The sequence below is a fragment of the Rana temporaria genome, chromosome 2 (assembly GCF_905171775.1).
Source record: "Rana temporaria chromosome 2, aRanTem1.1, whole genome shotgun sequence".
NCBI lineage: Eukaryota > Metazoa > Chordata > Amphibia > Anura > Ranidae > Rana > Rana temporaria.
In genome coordinates this window covers 40,407,089-40,426,322 of record NC_053490.1, presented here as the reverse complement: position 1 = coordinate 40,426,322, position 19,234 = coordinate 40,407,089, and the positions used below count along the sequence as shown (strand labels likewise).

Sequence of the window (19,234 nt, the reverse complement as noted above, 5' to 3'; positions counted from 1 at the left end):
GGTGTATTTCTGTGAGTGCATATTCTAAATTATTATTAAAATGCCCCCCCCCCCCATATTTTTGATGTTTCTACAAACTTGCTTTAGCATGTTTTTATTATTATATTTTTTCTTTGGTGTTTCTTAGCGAACTGACTCCCCAGGTCGTTTTATTCTCAAACCTCCTGGAGTCCCAGAGTGTTTTTTGTTTCTTTCGTGACGTCCTGGTTCTGCACATTCTATTGTTAGGTTTTATAATTTATAATACATTTTTTTAAGACATTTATGGCTTTATTTGGTAGCAAATTTGGACACATACAGTATGGGCCAGATTCACAGACATTTGCGGCGGCGTAACGTATGTCCTTTGCGTTACTCCGCCGAAAGTTTTCAGCGTAAGTGCTTGATTCACAAAGCACTTGCCTGTAAACTTGCGGCGGCGTAGCGTAAAGCCGTCCGGCGCAAGCCCGCCTAATTCAAATGGGGCGTGTACCATTTTAATTAGGCGCGTTCCCGCGCCGAACGTACTGCGCATGCTCCGTTTTGAAATTTCCCGCCGTGCTTTGCGCGAAATGACGTTGCACCGACGTCATTTTTTTAACTTCGACGTGAGTTACGTCCTTTCCTATTCACGGACGACTTACGCAAAAAAATAAATAAATAAATTTGACACGGGAACGATGGCCATACTTTAACATGGCAAGTCTATCTATACGCCACATAATAGCAGCTTTAACTATACACCGGGAAAAGCCAACTAGCGACGACGTAAGAGAATGCGACAAACGCGCGTACCTTCGTGGATCGCCGTAAACAGCTAATTAGCATACCCGACGCGGAAAACGACGCAAACTCCACCCAGCGGGCGCCGAAGTATTGCACCCACGATCCGAAGGCGTACGAAGCCACACGCCTGTCGGATCGAAGCCAGAAGCCGTCGTATCTTGGTTTGAGGATTCAAACTAAAGATACAACGCGGCAAATTTGAAAGTACGCCGGTGTATCAGTAGATACGCCGGCGTTCTTGCACTGTGAATCTGACCCTATGTTTTTATTTTCTTAAATTTTATTGGGAATAAATAGAATATTTTTTTTTTATTCTATTTTCTTTTTACTTTTTCAAAAGCAATGTTTTCATAATTTATGCATCCCTATAAGTTTACTTCAAAGTCTGCTGATTAAAATGATATCACATAATTGCGACTTTTATGTAACATAGCAGAATAGTAAAGCTTAAAGTGAACTTATGCATAATGGGCCGATTCACAAATGAGATACGACGGCGTTTCTCCTGATACGCCGTCGTATCTCTGTTTCTATCTATGCGAATGTTTCATAGAACCAGTTACGCATAGATATCCCTAAGATCCGACATGTGTAATTGTTTTACACTGTCGGATCTTAGGATGCAGTACCGCGGCCGCCGCTGGGGGGAGTTTGCGTCGTAAACCAGCGTCGGGTATGCAAATTAGGAGTTACGGCGGATCCACGACGGATTTTGGCGTTCGCTACGTCGCCGCTAGTCTAGTTTCCCGTCGCAAAGTTAGTCGTTTTTTTTGGTGCCCTAACTTTAGTCAGCAAGTGTATTGCTGTCTAAAGTATGGCCGTCGTTCCCGCGTCGAAATTCAAAATTTAACGTCGTTTGCGTAAGCCGTCCGGGAATACGGAAGTACGCTACGCGCGTCGCCGTTCGAAAAAATGACGTCACTTCGCGCAAAGCACGGCGGGAGTTAGGAAACGGAGCATGCGCAGTAGGTCCGGCGCGGGTGCGCGCCTAATTTAAATGTTAGCCGCCCATTCGATTTGGCCCGCCTTGCGCCGGACACATTTACTATACACCGCCGCAAGTTTCCAGGTAAGTGCTTTGTGGATCGAGCACTAAACCTGAAAACTTACGGCGGTGTAACTTAAATGGCTTAAGTTTCCAAAGGCGCAATTGTACGTGAATCTAGCCCTTTACTTTTGGAGGACTTTATTCTCCTTTAGAAGCCACATTGTGGCAGATGCAGGGGAAAAAAAACCTGTTTGTGTACATTGTACACATAACATGAAGATAAAATTAAATTAGGTTAGGGAGAGCAAAAATTAGCACAACAACGTCTTTTTTACAGGTTTGTGATCGCTAAAAATTCAAATGACATTACGTTCACTAATATGAGTATTTGAACTCAAATGTGATCCAGTTATTGTTGTGACTTTGGGATTCATTTGGGGAGGGAATTAAAAAAAATGATATATATACATACACATACACACAGTATTTACAGTATATATACATATATGCTATATTGTCAAAAGTATTGGGACGCCTGCCTTTACCCGCACATGAACTTTAATGGCATCCCAGTCTTAGTCCGTAGGGTTCAATATTGAGTTGGCCCACCCTTTGCAGCTATAACAGCTTCAACTCTTCTGGGAAGGATGTCCACAAGGTTTAGGAGTGTGTCTATGAGAACGTTTAACTATTCCCCCAGAAGCGCATTTGTGAGGTCAGGCACTGATGTTGGGCAAGAAGGCCTGGCTCGCAGACTCTGCTCTAATTCATCCCAAAGGTGTTCTATCAGGTTGAGGTCGGAACTCTGTGCAAGCCAGTCAAGTTCCTCTACCCCAAACTCGCTCATCCATGTCTTTATGGACCTCGCTTTGTGCACTGGTGCGCAATCATGTTGGAACAGGAAGGGGCCACCCCAAACTGTTCCCACAAAGTTGGGAGCATGAAATTGTCCAAAATGTTGGCCAAGCCAAACCCCTGAAAAACAACCCCACACCGTAATCCACCCCCCCCCCCACCAAATGATTTGGACCAGTGCACAAACCAAGATCCATAAGAACATGGATGAGCGAGTGCTTACTATAGATTGAATAGATTGTATAGGATACACAGTCCCTGTCCCTTCCTGTGCCTCAATAGACCATCTATTAGCTCTAATGTATAATGAGACATACTATTAAAGGTAAACCTTGTACATTGCATAGAAAAAAACCTTCTGTGTGCAACAGCCCCCCCCCCCCAATACTTATCTGAGCCTGTCTCTATCCAGCGATGTTGCACAAGAGACTCAGCTGCCCAGAACTTCCTATCCTGATTGGCTGAGACAGCAACAGAGTGCCATTGGCTCTCGCTACTGTCAATTAAAGTCAGTGAGCCAATGAAGAGAGAGAGGGGTGGGGCCTAGCCGTGGCTTCCGTGTCTGAATGGACACATGGAGCTGTGATTTGGCTCGGGTGCTCAACAGGAGGGAGGGGCTTGGAGCACCGAAGAGCGACCCAAGAAGAGGAGGATCAGGGCTGCTCGGTGAAAAACCACTGCACAGAGCAGGTAAGTATAACATGTTTGTTATTTTTAAACCCCAAAAAAACTGAGGCCCAGATTCTCAAAGGGCTTACGACGGCGCAACGCCATGTACGCCGTCGTAAGTCCTAATCTGGGCCGTCGTATCTATGCGACTGATTCTTAGAATCAGTTACACATAGATATCCATTAGATCCGACAGGCGTAAGGCTCTTACGCTGTCGGATCTTAAATGCAATTTTTTTTTCGCCGCTAGGTGTCGTCTCCGTCGTTTTCCCAGTCGAGTATGCAAATTAGCTAGTTACGCAAACTCCCGAACGTACGCGCGGTCGACGCAGTGAAGTTACGACGTTTACGTTAGGTTTGCACGGCGTAAAGTTGCCCCTGCTATATGAGGGGCAACCAATGTTAAGTATGGCCGTCATTCCTGCGTCGAAATTTAAAAATATACGTTGTTTGCGTAAGTCGTCCGTGAATGGGGCTGGATGCCGTTTATGTTCACATCGAAACCAATGACGTCCTTACGACGTCATTTGGAGCAATGCACCCTGGGATATTTTTCGAACGGCGCATGCGCAATACATTCGGCGCGGGAACGCGCTTAATTTAAATGCTCCACGCCCCCTACCCGACTCATTTGAATTAGGCGGGCTTGCGCCGGGTGATTTACGCTACGCCGCCGCAACTTTACAGGCAAGTTCTTTGTGAATAAAGCACTTGCTTGCAAAACTTGCGGCGGCGGAACGTAAATCAGATACGTTACGCCCGCGGAATTTTACGGCCATCTACGAGAATCTGGGCCTGAGAGGCTTTAGTATAACTTTAAAGTAGAACTAAAGGGAAAATGGAGGGTTATAACCCCGGCCAGCTTTTTCTTTTTGGTGGGGGGTTCAGCCCAACAGAGCTAGTGTGATTGAGCCCATAAAAAAGTTGAGCACTTCCAGTCTGAGGAAGAAAAAACATATTTTTTTAACGATGTATCAGTTTCTGCTTTTGATGAAAGAATATCAACAGACTTCAGAGCAATTAAGACACGGTGCTTGTAAGTTTTTATTTAATCAAAATTGCGGGAACAGTTTGCCAAGTACACAGTGAACTTTCATAAGACACTCCAAGCCCAAAGCACTTGCTCTTCAATCACCCAATGTAGCCAGCGGTTCAAGGCCTCTCAAATTTAAGTTAATTAGCTCTTGAGCATACTGATTTTAGATATCATTGCTGTTTTTCTCTTTTAGACGAGTGCTAAAGTATCAGACTAATGTACAAGATCACCCTCCTGGCTGCCTCAGGCTGAATGTGAGCACAGTGGAGGATTATGGGTCGGTGACTGGAGTCAATGTAGGAGTGCCACTGAACATTGTATCAGAAATCACCTCAGGACTCTTCCACGCACATGAAGAGCTTTTAATTAACAACACAATGAAGATATGCACCAAAGAACCAACATTTCACCCCCATTTCCCTCAGGTATGAAAGTAGTGGTAATAATTATCCTGAATATAACTAGATTTCAGGTATGCCGTGTTATGCTGGACAATGGTTTTCTGTCAGTGTGTTATTATATTCTATATTTGTTTTTGACCTTTTATATAAAATGTTTGTTTTATGTATAAATATGCAATGCAAGGTGCACCTATTGCATAGGATTCAAAAAGTGTTATAGGTAAAGTGAGCACTCAGCAGAAACTGTTTGCTTTCAGGCTGTTTCTCCAATTGAAATTTTGTAGCCCTTGTCTGAACAGAGCTTAGACTAATTGAAGAGGTAGGCAGAGAGTAAAAACACTGCCAATCACATCGCATGACCAGGCTATTTAAAAGGGTTGTAAAGGTTCAAGTTTTTTCAATTTAATGTATCCTATGTATTAAAGTGGAGGTTCACCCAAAAACTCAATTTTTAACATTAGATTGAGGCTCATTTTGGGAAGCAGAATCGGGTGTTTTTTTTTTAATCGAAGCAGTACTTACCGTTTTAGAGAGCGATCTTCTCCACCGCTTCCGGCTACTGGGCGTTCCTATTTGATTGACAGGCTTCCGACGGTCGCATACAGCGCGTCACGTTTTTCCGAAAGTAGCCGAACGTCGGTGCGCAGGCGCCGTATAGAGCCGCACGGACGTTTGGCTTCTTTCGGCTACTCGTGACATGATGTATGCGACCGTCGGAAGGCTGTCAATCAAATAGGAACGCCCAGTCCCGAAGACCATAACCGGAAGCGGCGGAGAACATCTATCTCTAAAACGGTAATTACGGCTTTGATTTAAAAAAAAACACCCGATTGTGCTTCCCAAAATGAGCCTCAATCTAATGTTAAAAATTGTTTTTTGGGGTGAGCTCCCCGCTTTAAGGTGAAAAAACATCTGACGATTACCGGCCCCCCGTTTTAATTACCTGAGCCCTGGAAAGTCCAGCGTCGTAAACGCGCTTGATCTTTGCCCGGGCTTCTCGGCTCATCATTGGATAGATTGATAGCAGCGCAGCCATTGACTGTCAATCAAATTCAATGACGTGGGCGCTGGGGGTGGGACCGAGTCATACACTCGGCGGCTATGGTGTATATGACATGGGAGCGCGCCCGCAAGGAAACCCCCTCGGGAGAGAGCTTCACAGAGAGGGTTAGCTATTGCGAGGAGGAGCCGAGAGAGCAACGAGGGACCCCAGAAAACAGCGTTCGGGGGCCACTCTGTGCAAAACAAACTGCACAGTGGAGGTAAGTATGACATGTTTGTTATTTTAAAAAAAATAAAATGCGAACCTTTACAATCACTTTAATGTAATCTGCCTAGTGACCGAAATCGCTTTCCGATGATGCCGTAAGACGAAACATACGTCGAGGCGCATTCCGGTCACGTCACGTCATTTGTGGGTCCCGAAATTCCAGTTTATTATACTGCGGTGGTAGAACGCACGCCAGCCCATGAGTCCAGGGCAGCCTACAATCCCTGCCATAGTACCAAACGCAAGTGTCCTCAGTGCTGGGAGAAGGCACTTTTACATGTAAGCAGCCAATTGGCATCTGTTATGCATTTTATTTTTTAATAAATGGTTTTACACTATGGCACTTTTTCCATCTTATTTTCTAAAGATCCACAAAGAAAAGTCCATTCTTTTTAGTTAAAGAGGTCTTGGTCTTCTGATGAGTAGGAAATCTAATCACACACATCGGGTGCAACTGTCAACTGTCTGCAAATAGTGATGGTGTTTGAGCTTTGAAAATATCACAAAAGAACCTATAGACTTTAAATCACTGTATTAATTTATTATTTGTACATTGTTATATATATTATTTGTCACAAAGCACTTTATTAAGTATATTAGGTGTATATGGTTGAAAAGTACGTTGTTTGACAGCTGTTTAATTAAAACTCACTAGCGCCCCCTACCACTATCACAAAGCTAGTATTCTTTCCACTTTGAGGGGAGCAGCTTATGTATAAATGTAATAAAAATCTTTTTTTCATATAATTACATTTAAAAATGATCAAATTCACTTAAATCCATAGCGCAAGGTTTACACAAAATCACAACATAAAGGGATAGAATTTCAGTAGAAATGGATAGAATTTCATATGAAAATTCATAAAAAAGTCTTGAGAAAATTTGTATGAAAATGTTTCCATCCTGCTCATGTGAATTGTCACCGTGCTTGAAAATTAGTGTAATTTTGATCCACGAATGGTTAGAAAAACAAACAAACTTTCTTTGAATTTTCATTTCAAAATTCTACCTATCTATGGCCAGATTTACTCATATGTAAATTTGAGTTTGAGCTATTGGGCTCTGTAAACAGGCTTTTTTTTAGAATCACAGTCATGTAAGGCCCCTTTCAGACTGGGGCGGGAGCTGCGGTGGCGGTATAACGCCGCTAAAAATAGCGGCGCTATACCGCCGGAATTGCCGCGGGTATCAGCCGCTAGCGGTGCGGTATTAACCCCCGCTAGCGGCCGATAAAGAGTTAATACCGCCCGCAATGCGCCTCTATAGAGGCGCATTGCGGGCGGTATTGCCGCGGTTTCCCATTGTTTTCAATGGGAAGGAGCGGTGAAGGAGCGGTATACATGCCGCTCCTCTCACCGCTCCAAAGATGATGCTGACAGGAGATTTTTTTGTCTCCCGCCAGCGCATCGCCTCAGTGTGAAAGCCCTCGGGCTTTCACATTGAGTCTGCAGTGAAGGAGTTTTTCAGGCGCGATAGCAGCGCTATTTTTAGCGCTGTACCGCCTGAAAAACTCCTCAATGTGAAAGGGGCCTAAGGGATAGCCTAGAGCAGCATTTTTCAACCAGGGTGTCTTCCGTTTTTTTAGGGATGCCTTGGAAAAATTCCTAAAAATTGCCCAAAAATTGTATACAAACAAGAGGATCAAGCCTTCCTTTAAGTTACAGAAAGCCACAGGTTTTTATTGTGCACCATTACAACCTTCTATTCGCTGGCCTCCTAACAACCAATGACATTGGTTGATAAGGGGGACGTCAGACTCCTGCACAGCATCCTTGCCCCTCTCTTGCCCATTTCTGTCAGCACTGGGGTCACATTAGCTCTGCGAGGAAGAAAAACATTGGAATACTAGTCAGTACCAGTTGGGTGTCTTATGTGTGGATGTTGCTGTGTTCTGTAAAACTATTCGTTTTGTTTCTACCATTTTAGAATGTGGTGCCCCGACATTGTGCAGAATTTTAAAGGATTCCTTGACTGAAAAAAGGTTGCGGAACACTGGCCTAGAGTTCATTCTGCTGTAATAGTCTATATTTGCGTGCAATCATTTTTAACTAACCAAAAAAATGTTTTAAAAAATAAATACATTTTGGGTTTAAGCTCTGAATAAAAACAAAAACACAAAAAGTGTCTGCAATCGCTAACTTCTGTAATTGCTAGTTGGTTCTCATTATGATCCTCTAGTGTCAGGACTTTCAGCTCACTGATCCTGAGCTTGTGCGTAGCCAGTGAAGTCAGAACTGCTGTGCATCCTTTTTTAACTTTCTGCCGCCCATGTAACGCATATGCGCAGTGGCAAATAAAGTGGCGTCAAAATTGGCGTCCTTTTTTTCCCACAAATAGAGCTTTCTTTTGGTGGTATTTGATCACCTCTGCGGTTTTTAGTTTTTGCGCTATAAACAAAAATAGAGCGACAATTTTGAAAAAAATTAATATTTTTTACATTTTGCTATAATAAATATCCCCCAAAAATATATAAAAAAACATTTTTTTTCCTCAGTTTAGGCCGATACGTTTTCTTCTACATATTTTTCGTAAAAAAAAATCGCAATAAGCGTTTATTGATTGGTTTGCGCAAAAGTTATAGCGTTTACAAAATAGGGGGTATTTTTATGTCATTTTTATTATATTTTTTTTACTAGTAATGGCGGCGATCAGCGTTTTTTTTTTTCGGTACTGCGACATTATGGCGGACACTTCGGACACTTTTGACACATTTTTGGGACCATTGGCATTTTTATAGCGATCAGTGCTATAAAAATGCATTGGATTACTATAAAAATGCCACTGGCAGTGAAGGAGTTAACACTAGGGGGCGGGGAAGGGGTTAAGTATGTCCCTTGTGTGTTCTTACTGTGGGGGGGGGGGGGGTGCCCTCACTAGGGGAAACACTGATCCTCGGTTCATACATTGTATGAACCGAAGATCAGCATTTCCCCTGCTGACAGGACCTGGAGCTGTGTTTTTTCCTCACACTGCTCCCGGTCCCCGCTCTGTACCGAGCGAACGCGTGTGCCCGGCGGCGATCGCGCCCTCCGGGCACACGCACGGGAGTCGGGGGCGCGCGGGGGGCGCGCGCCCTCTAGTGGCGGCTGGAAGAGAGGACGTCATATTACGTGCTCTCGCCCAGCCGAGCCAACTTGTCGACGTATAACGGCGGTGGCCGGTCGGCAAGTGGTTAAAGTGGAGGTTCACCCAAAAAATCTATTTTCAACATTAGATTGAGGCTAATTACGGGAAGCAGAATCGGGTGTTTTGTTTCAAATCAATGCAGTACTTACCGTTTTAGAGATAGATGTTCTCGCCGCTTCCGGGTATGGGCTGCGGGACTGGACGCTCCTATTTGATTGACAGCCTTCCGACCGTCGCATACAGTGCGTCACCAGTTTCCGAAAGTAGCCGAACGTCGGTGCGCAGGCGCCGTATAGAGCCGCACCGACGTTCGGCAACTCGTGACGTGCTGTATGCGACCGTCGGAAGGCTGTCAATCAAATAGGAACGCCCAGTCCCGAAGACCATACCCGGAAGCAGCGGAGAACATCTATCTCTAAAACGGTATGTACTGCATTGATTTAAAAAAAAACACCCGATTCTGCTTCCCGTAATTAGCCTCAATCTAATGTTAAAACATTTTTTTCGGGTGAACCCCCACTTTTGCTGTCTGAGGTTTCTATGCTGAGAGGGTGCTCATTGCACGCTCCCGGCACAGTGGCCATAGTGTCATAGACATCTCTCAACCTCTAGTCATGACTGGAATAAAGCGGCACAGGCTCCTGATTATGTGACAGTCATTCGCAGTTGTCACATAATCGTGAAGCCCCTCCTAACCCACCAGCTCAGCCTTTTACAAAACCATGTAGGGTGCTATTCTGAGCAGTTTTTGATGGTACAGGTGGGGGGGCATCCATGGGGGATCACAGTTAACTTCTGAAGAGGTAACCATCTTTTCAAGAAAACTGAAAAGGTGAACTAACTCCAAATATCTTGGCAACGGCCCCAGACCTCACTGCTCATTCCGCATGTCCCATGCTGCCAAGGTAGTGGTCAATAGAAAGTACACTGCAATACACAGCCCCGAAGTGAGTATTTATCATTAATTACTCACAATGGCAATTACTCATTGGTCAGCATGACCACATGGCCAGTGCTAACACAATGAGAAGTACTTCTTTCTTTTGGGACATCTTACTGGAAGAAGAAGCCTCAGATGCCCATTGCATTGGTCAGCACGGTCACCAAGCAATGCTGACCAATGAGTAACTAACTGCCTTTGCGAGCAGTTATGATGAATACTCACTCTGAGGCTGTGTATTACAGTGTACAGACCTCTACACCGGCAGTGCCGGGCATCGTGACCACTATGCATAGCAGAGTCCAGAGGGGTGGCCAGGATAAGTAAAATTAGTTCAACTTTTTGTTTTTCATGTAAAGTTGAACTTACCCTTCTTACCCTTATTCCATGAAGACAGAGAATGTTGAGTAGAGAGAACTATTTATCATTCCCTTATCATAGTCATTGAGTGACTTGTTGGAATAATTATGCACTGCGGTAATCATCTTTTAGTATTTGATCTCTCTGCTGTGTATTACTCAACAGACTTGCTTTCTGCCAGGTCAGGAAGTTAATTTGGGAGCTTAAATCGCCCAGTATACGATCAGATATTTAAAATTAGTTCTGTAAAGTAGTGTTCTGTTTTTAAATGTTCAACATCTTACTTTGTAATGCCGCGTACACACCATCACTTTATGTGATGAAAAAAAAGACACTTTCTGTGAAGTAAAAAATTACGTTTTTGAAACTTCAATTTTCAAAGACGAAGTTGCCTACACACCATCGTTTTTCTCACAATATTCTTGCAAAGTGAGGTTACGTTCCACCACGTTTTACCATTGAAGCTTGCTTCATAAGTAGCTTCTGGGCATGCGTGGATGAAAAAACGTCTTAGAAAACGACGTTTTTTGCTACACACGGTCAATTTCTGTGAAGTAAAAAGTGCACTTTTGAAAAACGACACATAAAATTGAAGCATGCTTCAATTTTTTTTGGTAGTTTTTTACAAGACATAAAACGACGTTTTCCCCCACACACAGTCAATTAAAGTGACGTTTTTAAAAACGTCATTTTTTTTCATCACATAAAGTGATGGTGTGTACGCGGCATTACACATCAGGATATTTCGGTTCAACATTGTGGACCGAATGGAACAATATGACTGGGGTGCTATAGAGAGATTAATAATGTGCTTCCAGTTTTTACCACTTATTGATTATACTGTATCTCAAATCTGTGTAAAGCTTTGGATGGGGGTCTTATAAGAAATGCACAGAGGAGAAGAATGGTCTTAAAGGCTAATGTTAAAATGAAAGTAGAACTATAGGCAAAACTTTTTTTTGCATTTTGGATAAAGCAAGGGAGGGTTATAACCCCTGTCAGATTTCTTTTTTTACCACTGTGTCCCATTGCAGAGATTTCCCTTCACTTCCTGTCCCATAACCAATCAGGAAGTGAGAGGAAATCCCTGCAAATAAAGGGAATTCCTTGGGGACCCTCAAGTCACTTGATCTTTTGTTTCCATTGGAAGATTTCCCCTCCATTACTTTTCTGGGAACAACCCATCATTTGGGATTTTCTTTTAATTTCACTTTCAATGATAATGGTAAACAGGACAAATAGAGGAAGTGAATCTCCTTAAAGCGGAGCTCCACCCAAAAGGGAAAGCTCCGCTTGCTGGATTCCTTCCCCCGTCTAGTGCCACATACATACCTGGTTGATTATACATTCTGCTGTCCCTCCCATCTTCTCTGTGTCCCCACTGCAGGTTGAGATTGTGTAGACCAGTGTTTTGTCAAGTCTTTGGGTTGGGTTCGATATGTGCAAAGAGAGATCACACAAAGACTTAAAAGTATAACATTTATTAAAAGTAATGACAGATACAGATAATATTAGAAAATATGACAAGAATACTTAACTAAAGATGCTGTTTCCGCCATTGGTCTGTCAGGTACCTGATAGGAGACTGAGTGGATGAGGTCGGCCTCTCTTATATCTCCTGTCCTGGCTCCGCTGAGGATGAGACAGAGGAGGCCAAAGGACAAGAGGCACACGAGTGCCTCATGTGAAAGTTCCTGGGCCGGCAGCTTGTCAGGGTTCTGCGGAGTGGAGTAAGCTGTGGTGTGCAGAGCTGGTACAGGAGACAGCCAGGCAGGCAACCAAGGGTTAACAGAAACCAGAATCATAGACAGTGGCAGAGTCTCAGGAATAGCCAGGGTCATCAACAGGCGGGCAGTGAGGAACCAAATCATAAACAGAGCCAGAGTCAGGAACGGAGCTGGGTCAGAGGTGGGTAGCAGCACAGGAACAGAATAAGGAGCCAAGGTCAAGAACAAGCTGGGTCATAAACTAGGAGAGCACACAGAATCAGATCAGGATACAGGACACAGCTGAAGATCAGTCAGCAAAGACTAGGAGGTTAGACTCCCTTTAAATAGGCCGTCTGGCGCCAAGAGGAATTAAGCCTGTGTGCGTGCGCATACGCACATGGGATGGCGGACTCCTGCGCGCATTCGTGCGCCTGTTAGCCGTTCTTAGGGAAACCCTATGCACTTGCGCACATCTATGCTATTGATGTCTCACAGGGATTCCCTGAAATTGCCCTCTCCTTAGAGGCAGCCTCCGGATGCCCACAAGTGACCGTTTTTCCGGATCAAGTTGGAAATAGGCTTGTACCAACTGGGGAGCATGGACATTAGAGGCTGGTTCCCTGGAGTTTTCCTCAGGACCATAACCCTTCCACTTATTGAGGACTAGAGTCTGATCTCCCCTCTTTCTACAGTCCAGGATAGCCTCTACCTCTTATTCTTCATTCTTCATTACCCTCAATCAACAATGGGGCAGGAGTTTCAGAACCACAATCTGGATTAGCAACCGTTGGCTTGAGCAAAGAAATGTGAATCCTCAGATTACTTGGTAGGGACAATTCAAAGGCCACAGAGTTTATGTGCTTCTTAATTGAGAAAGGACCCAAGAATCTTGGACCAAGTTTATTCGTAGGGCATTAGCTGTGGGCAACCAAACCCTTCTTCCTGGTTTCAAATTCAGATTTTATAACAAACTACGAAAAAAATATATTTTTTTCAAAATGTTCGGTCTTTTTTCATTTATTTAGTAACAAATTAAATACCACAAAAAGAAAGCCATATTTGTTAGAAAAAAAAATATAAAAATGTCATATGTGTACAGTATAGCATGACAACTCAATTGTCATTCAAAGTGCCACAGTGCTGAAAATGAAGTAAAAGTGCCCAGTAGGCAAGTGATTAAAGTGACACTAAACAATATCCTTTTTCACCAAAAATAATTCATACACATTCATTACTTAAAGTCCCATTCTGCCTCTTATACCTACAGGTAAGCTTATAATAAAGCATATTTGTAGGTAATATTAATAACGATACACATTTAGGAGATATTGCAATAACTAGCAGCTGCGGCATCATCGGAGCATGTGTACTGCACTCTCAATAAATGGCATGCCATTCATTCAGACAGCTGTACCACAGCAGGAGTGACGTCATCCTGACTCGGCCATTCAAACGGCTGGAGCCCACTAACTGGGTGAAGATGAAAGCCTAGTCAGGGCTTAGAATGCACTGTGCAACGCAGTTAATTTTGGGGCGCTTGGCAGGCAAACATCCTGTCGAGCGACCCTGGCAATTTAGGTGCTCACCAAGCAAGCAAACAGGCGATGTTCCGGCCTGATTTGTTTGCCCAACTCTATTTGCTAGGGGTTTCTTGAGCTGAGACTGATTGCTCTGCAAACTATATAGTTATGGGGTCAATGGCACTTGCCAAAGCCAGCTAGATGAACCCAGTGGTCTTTTTACGTCTCTGTAAGGGTGGCATTCTGACCACCTCTGTAAGGTAAGGCATTATAATATATGTATATGTAAGGCCTCGTACACACGACCGAGGAACTCGTCGTAAATGAAACATTGTTTTCCTCGACGAGTTCCTTGTTAGGCTTGTCGAGAAACTTGACAAGCTTTTCTTGCATACACACTGTCAAGACCAAATCTCGTCATTCTCAAACGCGGTGACGTACAACACATACGACGGCAGGGGAAGTTCGATTCCACTGGCACAACCCTTGGGGCTGCTTTTGCTAATCTCATGTTACTGCGTGTTAAGTAAAAGTTTGGTGAGAGACGATTTGCACTTTTCAGTCTGTTACAGCGTGACAAATGTGCTATCTCCATTACGAATGCTACTTTTACCGAAGGTGCGCTCCCGTCTCATACTTTATTCTGAGCATGCGCGGGTTTCTAAGCATACACACAAACGTGTTTCTCGTCGAAAACCAGTCCGACGAGAAACACGAAAAGCTCTTCCACCAAGTTTCTTGATGGATTCTTTCGAGGAAAACGGTTGTGTGTACGAGGCCTGAGGCTTGATTCTGGGTTACTTGCAATATTCTTTGCCACTTCAGAGGAAGTCCAAGAAAAAAGATGTTGAAGCAATCCAACCGGGAATGCACAAGGCCCTGTACCAGAGTTAGTCGGTTTTCGTGCAAAAACACATTTTTAGGATGATATGATGATATGCAAGTTCTTTAGATTACGAGCATTCTCCTGGAACGGATTATGCTCGTAATCCAAGGTTCAACTGTACATTGGTTTTTGCTAAGATTCCCTGAGACCTGAAAATTATTTCAAGGGTTCCTCCGGGGTTGAGAAAAACTGGGATTGGTGTAAGGGCAGCCTTGGGGTAGGACATGACTCTTTGTGCCGAAAACTGCCGAAAAAAAGTTTGTGGCTCTGACAGCTTATGTGTAAAATATCTGGCTTCTTTATCAATTTAGTTTTCTAGTAAAAACAATTAAAAACAAATTGCCCCTGCATAAAAGGGTTTGGCAAAGTCAGGAAAAACAAACACACACTTTAAATTTAATAAGAGCACGGGGATAAAAACCCTACACAACAGGTGTCCTAGAACAATATTCAATTCTGTTATTTCATCTGTCATAGATAACTGGGATTTTGGAAAGCTCAAGTGCGTAATTTTTGGAAAAATAAAAATCTACATATAAACATGAATCCAGCAGTAAGCAGTCCCTGATGCCTGCCGCCACCATATTTTGTTTAAACAGCATCATAGAAAGTAATTAGGTTTGAAAACCACAATCTGGAGGTAGCTTGTTGGTTCTTTATGGAGTGATTAATTGAAGAAATATCAGCCATTCATAAAAGAGAATCTATATTATGGGTGAGTGAAGGGTTCCTTTTAATGAGATCTAAAAGGGGAAATGTGTTCCTAACAGCAATGTGTCAATTCTAGTAGAACGTCTTAACCACTTCAGCCCGAAAGAATTGGCTGCCCAATGACCGGGCCATTTTTTGCAATTCGACACTGCGTTGCTTCAACTGACAATTTCGCGGCCGTGCGATGCTGTACCCAAACGTTCTTTTTTTACCACAAATAAAGCTTTCTTGTGGTATTTGATCATCTCTGCGATTTAAATTTTTTGCGCTATAAACAAACAAAGAGCAACAATTTTGAAAAAAAAACCCCACAATGGCCCAGATTCACGTAGATAGGCGTAAATATAAGCGGACGTAGCGTACGCCACGCCGCCGCAACTTAGAGAGGCAAGTGCTGTATTCACAAAGCACTTGCGTCTAAAGTTACGGCGGCGTAGCGTAAATGTGCCGGCGTAAGCGCGCCTAAATCTAATGAGGAACAGGGGGGCGTGTTTTATGTAAACTAAGCATGACCCCACGTAAATGACGCTTTTTTCGAACGACGCATGCGGGCGTATGCTCAGTATCACGTCAAATTTTCTAATTAAATTACGCCCACTCAATGCCTAAACGACGTGAACGTAACTTACGCAAAGCCCTATTTGCGAACGTTTTACGCAAACGACGTAAACGACGGAAAATTTGACGCTGTCCCGACGTCCATACTTAACATTGCGTACGCCTCACTATAGCAGGGGTAACTTTACACCGGTCCGACGTCTTACGCAAACGACGCATATAGATACGCCGGGCGCACGTACGTTCGTGAATCGGCGTATGTACCTAATTTGCATATTCTGCGTGTAAATCTACGGAAGTGCCACCTATCGGCCAGCGTAAATATGCAACTAAAATACGACGGCATAAGAGACTTACGTCAGTCGTATCTAAGCAAAAATCTGGCGTATCTTGCTTTCTGGATACAGAAAAAAGATACGCCGGCGCATCCTAGAAGTTACGCGGCGTATCAATAGATACGCCGACGTAACTTCTTTGTGGATCTGGCCCAATATTTTGTACTTTTTGCTATAATAAATATCCCCATTTAAAAAAAAAACTTTTTTTTTTTTTCAGTTTACATATTCAGTTAAGTTTAGGTTCACATTTTTGGTAATAAAAATCGCAATAAGCATATATTGATTGGTTTGCGCAAAAGTTATAGCGTCTACAAAATAGGGTATAGTTTTATAGCATTTTATTATTTTTTTTTACTAGTAATGGTGGCGATCTGCAATTTTTATTGGGCCTGCGACATTGTGGCGGACACATCAGACACTTTTGACACATTTTTGGGACCATTGGCATTTATACAGCGATTAGTGCTATAAAAATGCACTGATTGCTGTAAAAATTTCACTGGCAGGGAAGGGGTTAACACTAGGGGGCAATCAAGGGGTTAATTGTGTTTCCTAATGTGTGTTCTAACTGAAGGGGGTGATGGGACTGACCTAGAGGAAAATACAGACCTGGGTTCCAAGCTATTAGGAACTCACGATCTGTCTTTCCTCACAGAACAGAACAGGGACATGTTTTTCTTCTCGTGCCAGGCTGTCGTCTCGACCGCCGGTCACGAGCATCAGCACCCCCCCCCACATGCAGAGGGCGTGTGCCTGTTAGCCCACTTAAAGCGTCCAACGTTCAGCTACAATGGTTCGTGCAGCAGAGCAGAGCCAGCCTGCCGTAGTATAACTGATCAACACATTAAAAAAGAACAAAACAGTAAAGTTAGCCCAATGATGTTACGCCGAGTAAATAGATACCTAACATGTCATGCTTTAAAATTGCGCACACTCATGGAATGGCGCCAAACTTCGTTACTTAAAAATCTCCATAGGCGACGCTTTAAAATTTTTACAGGTTGCCAGTTTAGAGTTACAGAGGAGGTCTAGTGCTAGAATTGTTGCACACGCTCTAACGCACGCGGCAACACCTAACATGTGTGGTTTGAACGACGTTTACATACGTGGGCAGGACTTACGTGTGCGTTCGTTTCTGAGCGCGAGCTACCGGGGACAGGGGCGTTTTAATTTTTTTAATTTATTTATTTTACTTATTTATTTATTTTTTACACTTTTTTTTCCATTTTTTTTTTCCGATCGCTTTTATTCCTATTACAAGGAATGTAAACATCCCTTGTAATAGGAATGTGTGTGACAGGTCCTCTTTAAGGAGAGATGCGGTGTCAATAAGACCCCACATCTCTCCTCCAGGCTGGAAAGAATGAGATTGTGAAAAAAAAATCACAGATCTCATTCTTACTAGCTGCAATTGTGGTTTATTTACTTAGGGATACCCGGGCGTGACGTCATCACATCGCGCCTCCGACGGTCATAGAGATGACTGGTGACCAGATGGTCACCAGTCATCTCTATGCTGCACATCCGGCCGACGGCGATCATCTCTCCGGGCCCCCATGGGACAGGAGAGCCCGGAGAAGCACCGGATGGCGGCGGGAGGGGGGGGGGATGTCCCCTCCCGCCGCCTATAAGAATGATCAAGCGGGGGGAACCGCCGCTATGATCGTTCTTACGGTGCGCAGGATCGCCGCCGGAAGAAAATGATATCTGAATGATGCCTCCTAGCTGCAGGCATCATTCAGATATCCCCGCACAAAGTACAGGACGTCATATGACGTCCACCCGGGATAACAGATCCCCTTTTTGGACGTCATATGACGGCGTGCGGTTTTGACGTGGTTAAAACTATATACACTTTTATACAATGCATTCTTAAAAAAACGCACACAACTGAGAAGTATAAAATCCAGTTCATACAATTTATAAGCAATACGGTTTTTCTTACAAATAGGTCCTATTATCCACTTGACCTCTGGAAGATTTATCCCCCTTCCTGACCAGGCCATTTTTTTCGCTACGGCACTTATTTTACCTGACAATTGCACAGACATGTAACGCTGTACCCAAATAAAAATTTTAATTTTTTCCCCACAAATAGAACTTTCTTTTGGTGGTATTTGATCACATCAGCATGTTTTATTTGTTGTGCTATAAACAAAAAAAGACTGTCAATTTTGAAAAAAAAAAAAATAACAATATTTTTTACTTTCTGCTATAAAACATATTCAATTAAAAAAAAAAATGTCTTCATAGATTTAGGTAAATATGTATTCTGCTACATGTCTTTGGTAATAAAAAATCCCAATACATGTATATTAATTGGTTTGCAAAAGTTATAGCATCTACAAACTATGGGCTATGTACTGGTATTTTTATTTATTTTTTAATAGTGATGGCGGCGATTAGTGTCTTTTAGCGGGTCTACGATATTGCAGCAGACAATCGGACATAAACTGACATTTTTGACACCTTGTGGGAACCACTGACACTAATACAGTGATCAGTGCTAAAAAATATCAGTGCAGTCTCAACAGTGCCCACCAGTGCTGCCAATCTGTGCCCACCAGTGCTGCCAATCAGTTCCACCTATCAGTGCCGATCAGTGTTACCTATCAGTGCCCATCAGTGCCCTCTACCAGTGCTGCATATCATTGCCACCTATCAGTGCCCATCAGTACCGTCTAATCAGTACTCACCAGTGCAGCCTACCAGTGCCAATCAATGCCCATCAGTGCTGCCAATCTGTTCCCACCAGTGCTGCCAGTCAGTGCCACCTATCAGTGCCCAGCAGTGCCACCTATCAATGCCCATAAGTGCCCTCTATCAGTGCTGCATATCAGTGCCACCTATCAGTGCCCACCAGTGCCGTCTCATCGGTGCTCACCAGTGCAGCCAACCAGTGCCAATCAATGCCCATCAGTGCTGCCTCATCAGCACACATCAACGGAGGAGAAAAATTACCTGTTTGCAAAATTTTATGACAAACCAGGATCCTGACATCATCTCCCTAATGCTCCTGGGAAATTTGTGTCATCATTTCCCAGGATGCAGTGCGCTGTCCAATTATCACTCCCCATCCAAGACTTCCAGGAAGTAAGTGCT

The 19,234-nt window shown here is 43.5% G+C and overlaps 1 protein-coding gene across 5 annotated transcripts in view; it reads left to right on the top strand.

Moving 5' to 3' along the window:
* Positions 1 to 19,234, top strand: part of NOX4 (NADPH oxidase 4) — a 333,977-nt gene that overhangs the window by 114,380 nt on the left and 200,363 nt on the right. For all 5 annotated transcript variants that reach the window (XM_040340122.1, XM_040340120.1, XM_040340119.1 and 2 more), the window contains one exon: positions 4,507 to 4,738. In XM_040340122.1, coding sequence (XP_040196056.1) covers positions 4,507 to 4,738 — 232 coding nt within the window. The remainder of the gene's footprint in view (positions 1 to 4,506; positions 4,739 to 19,234) is intronic.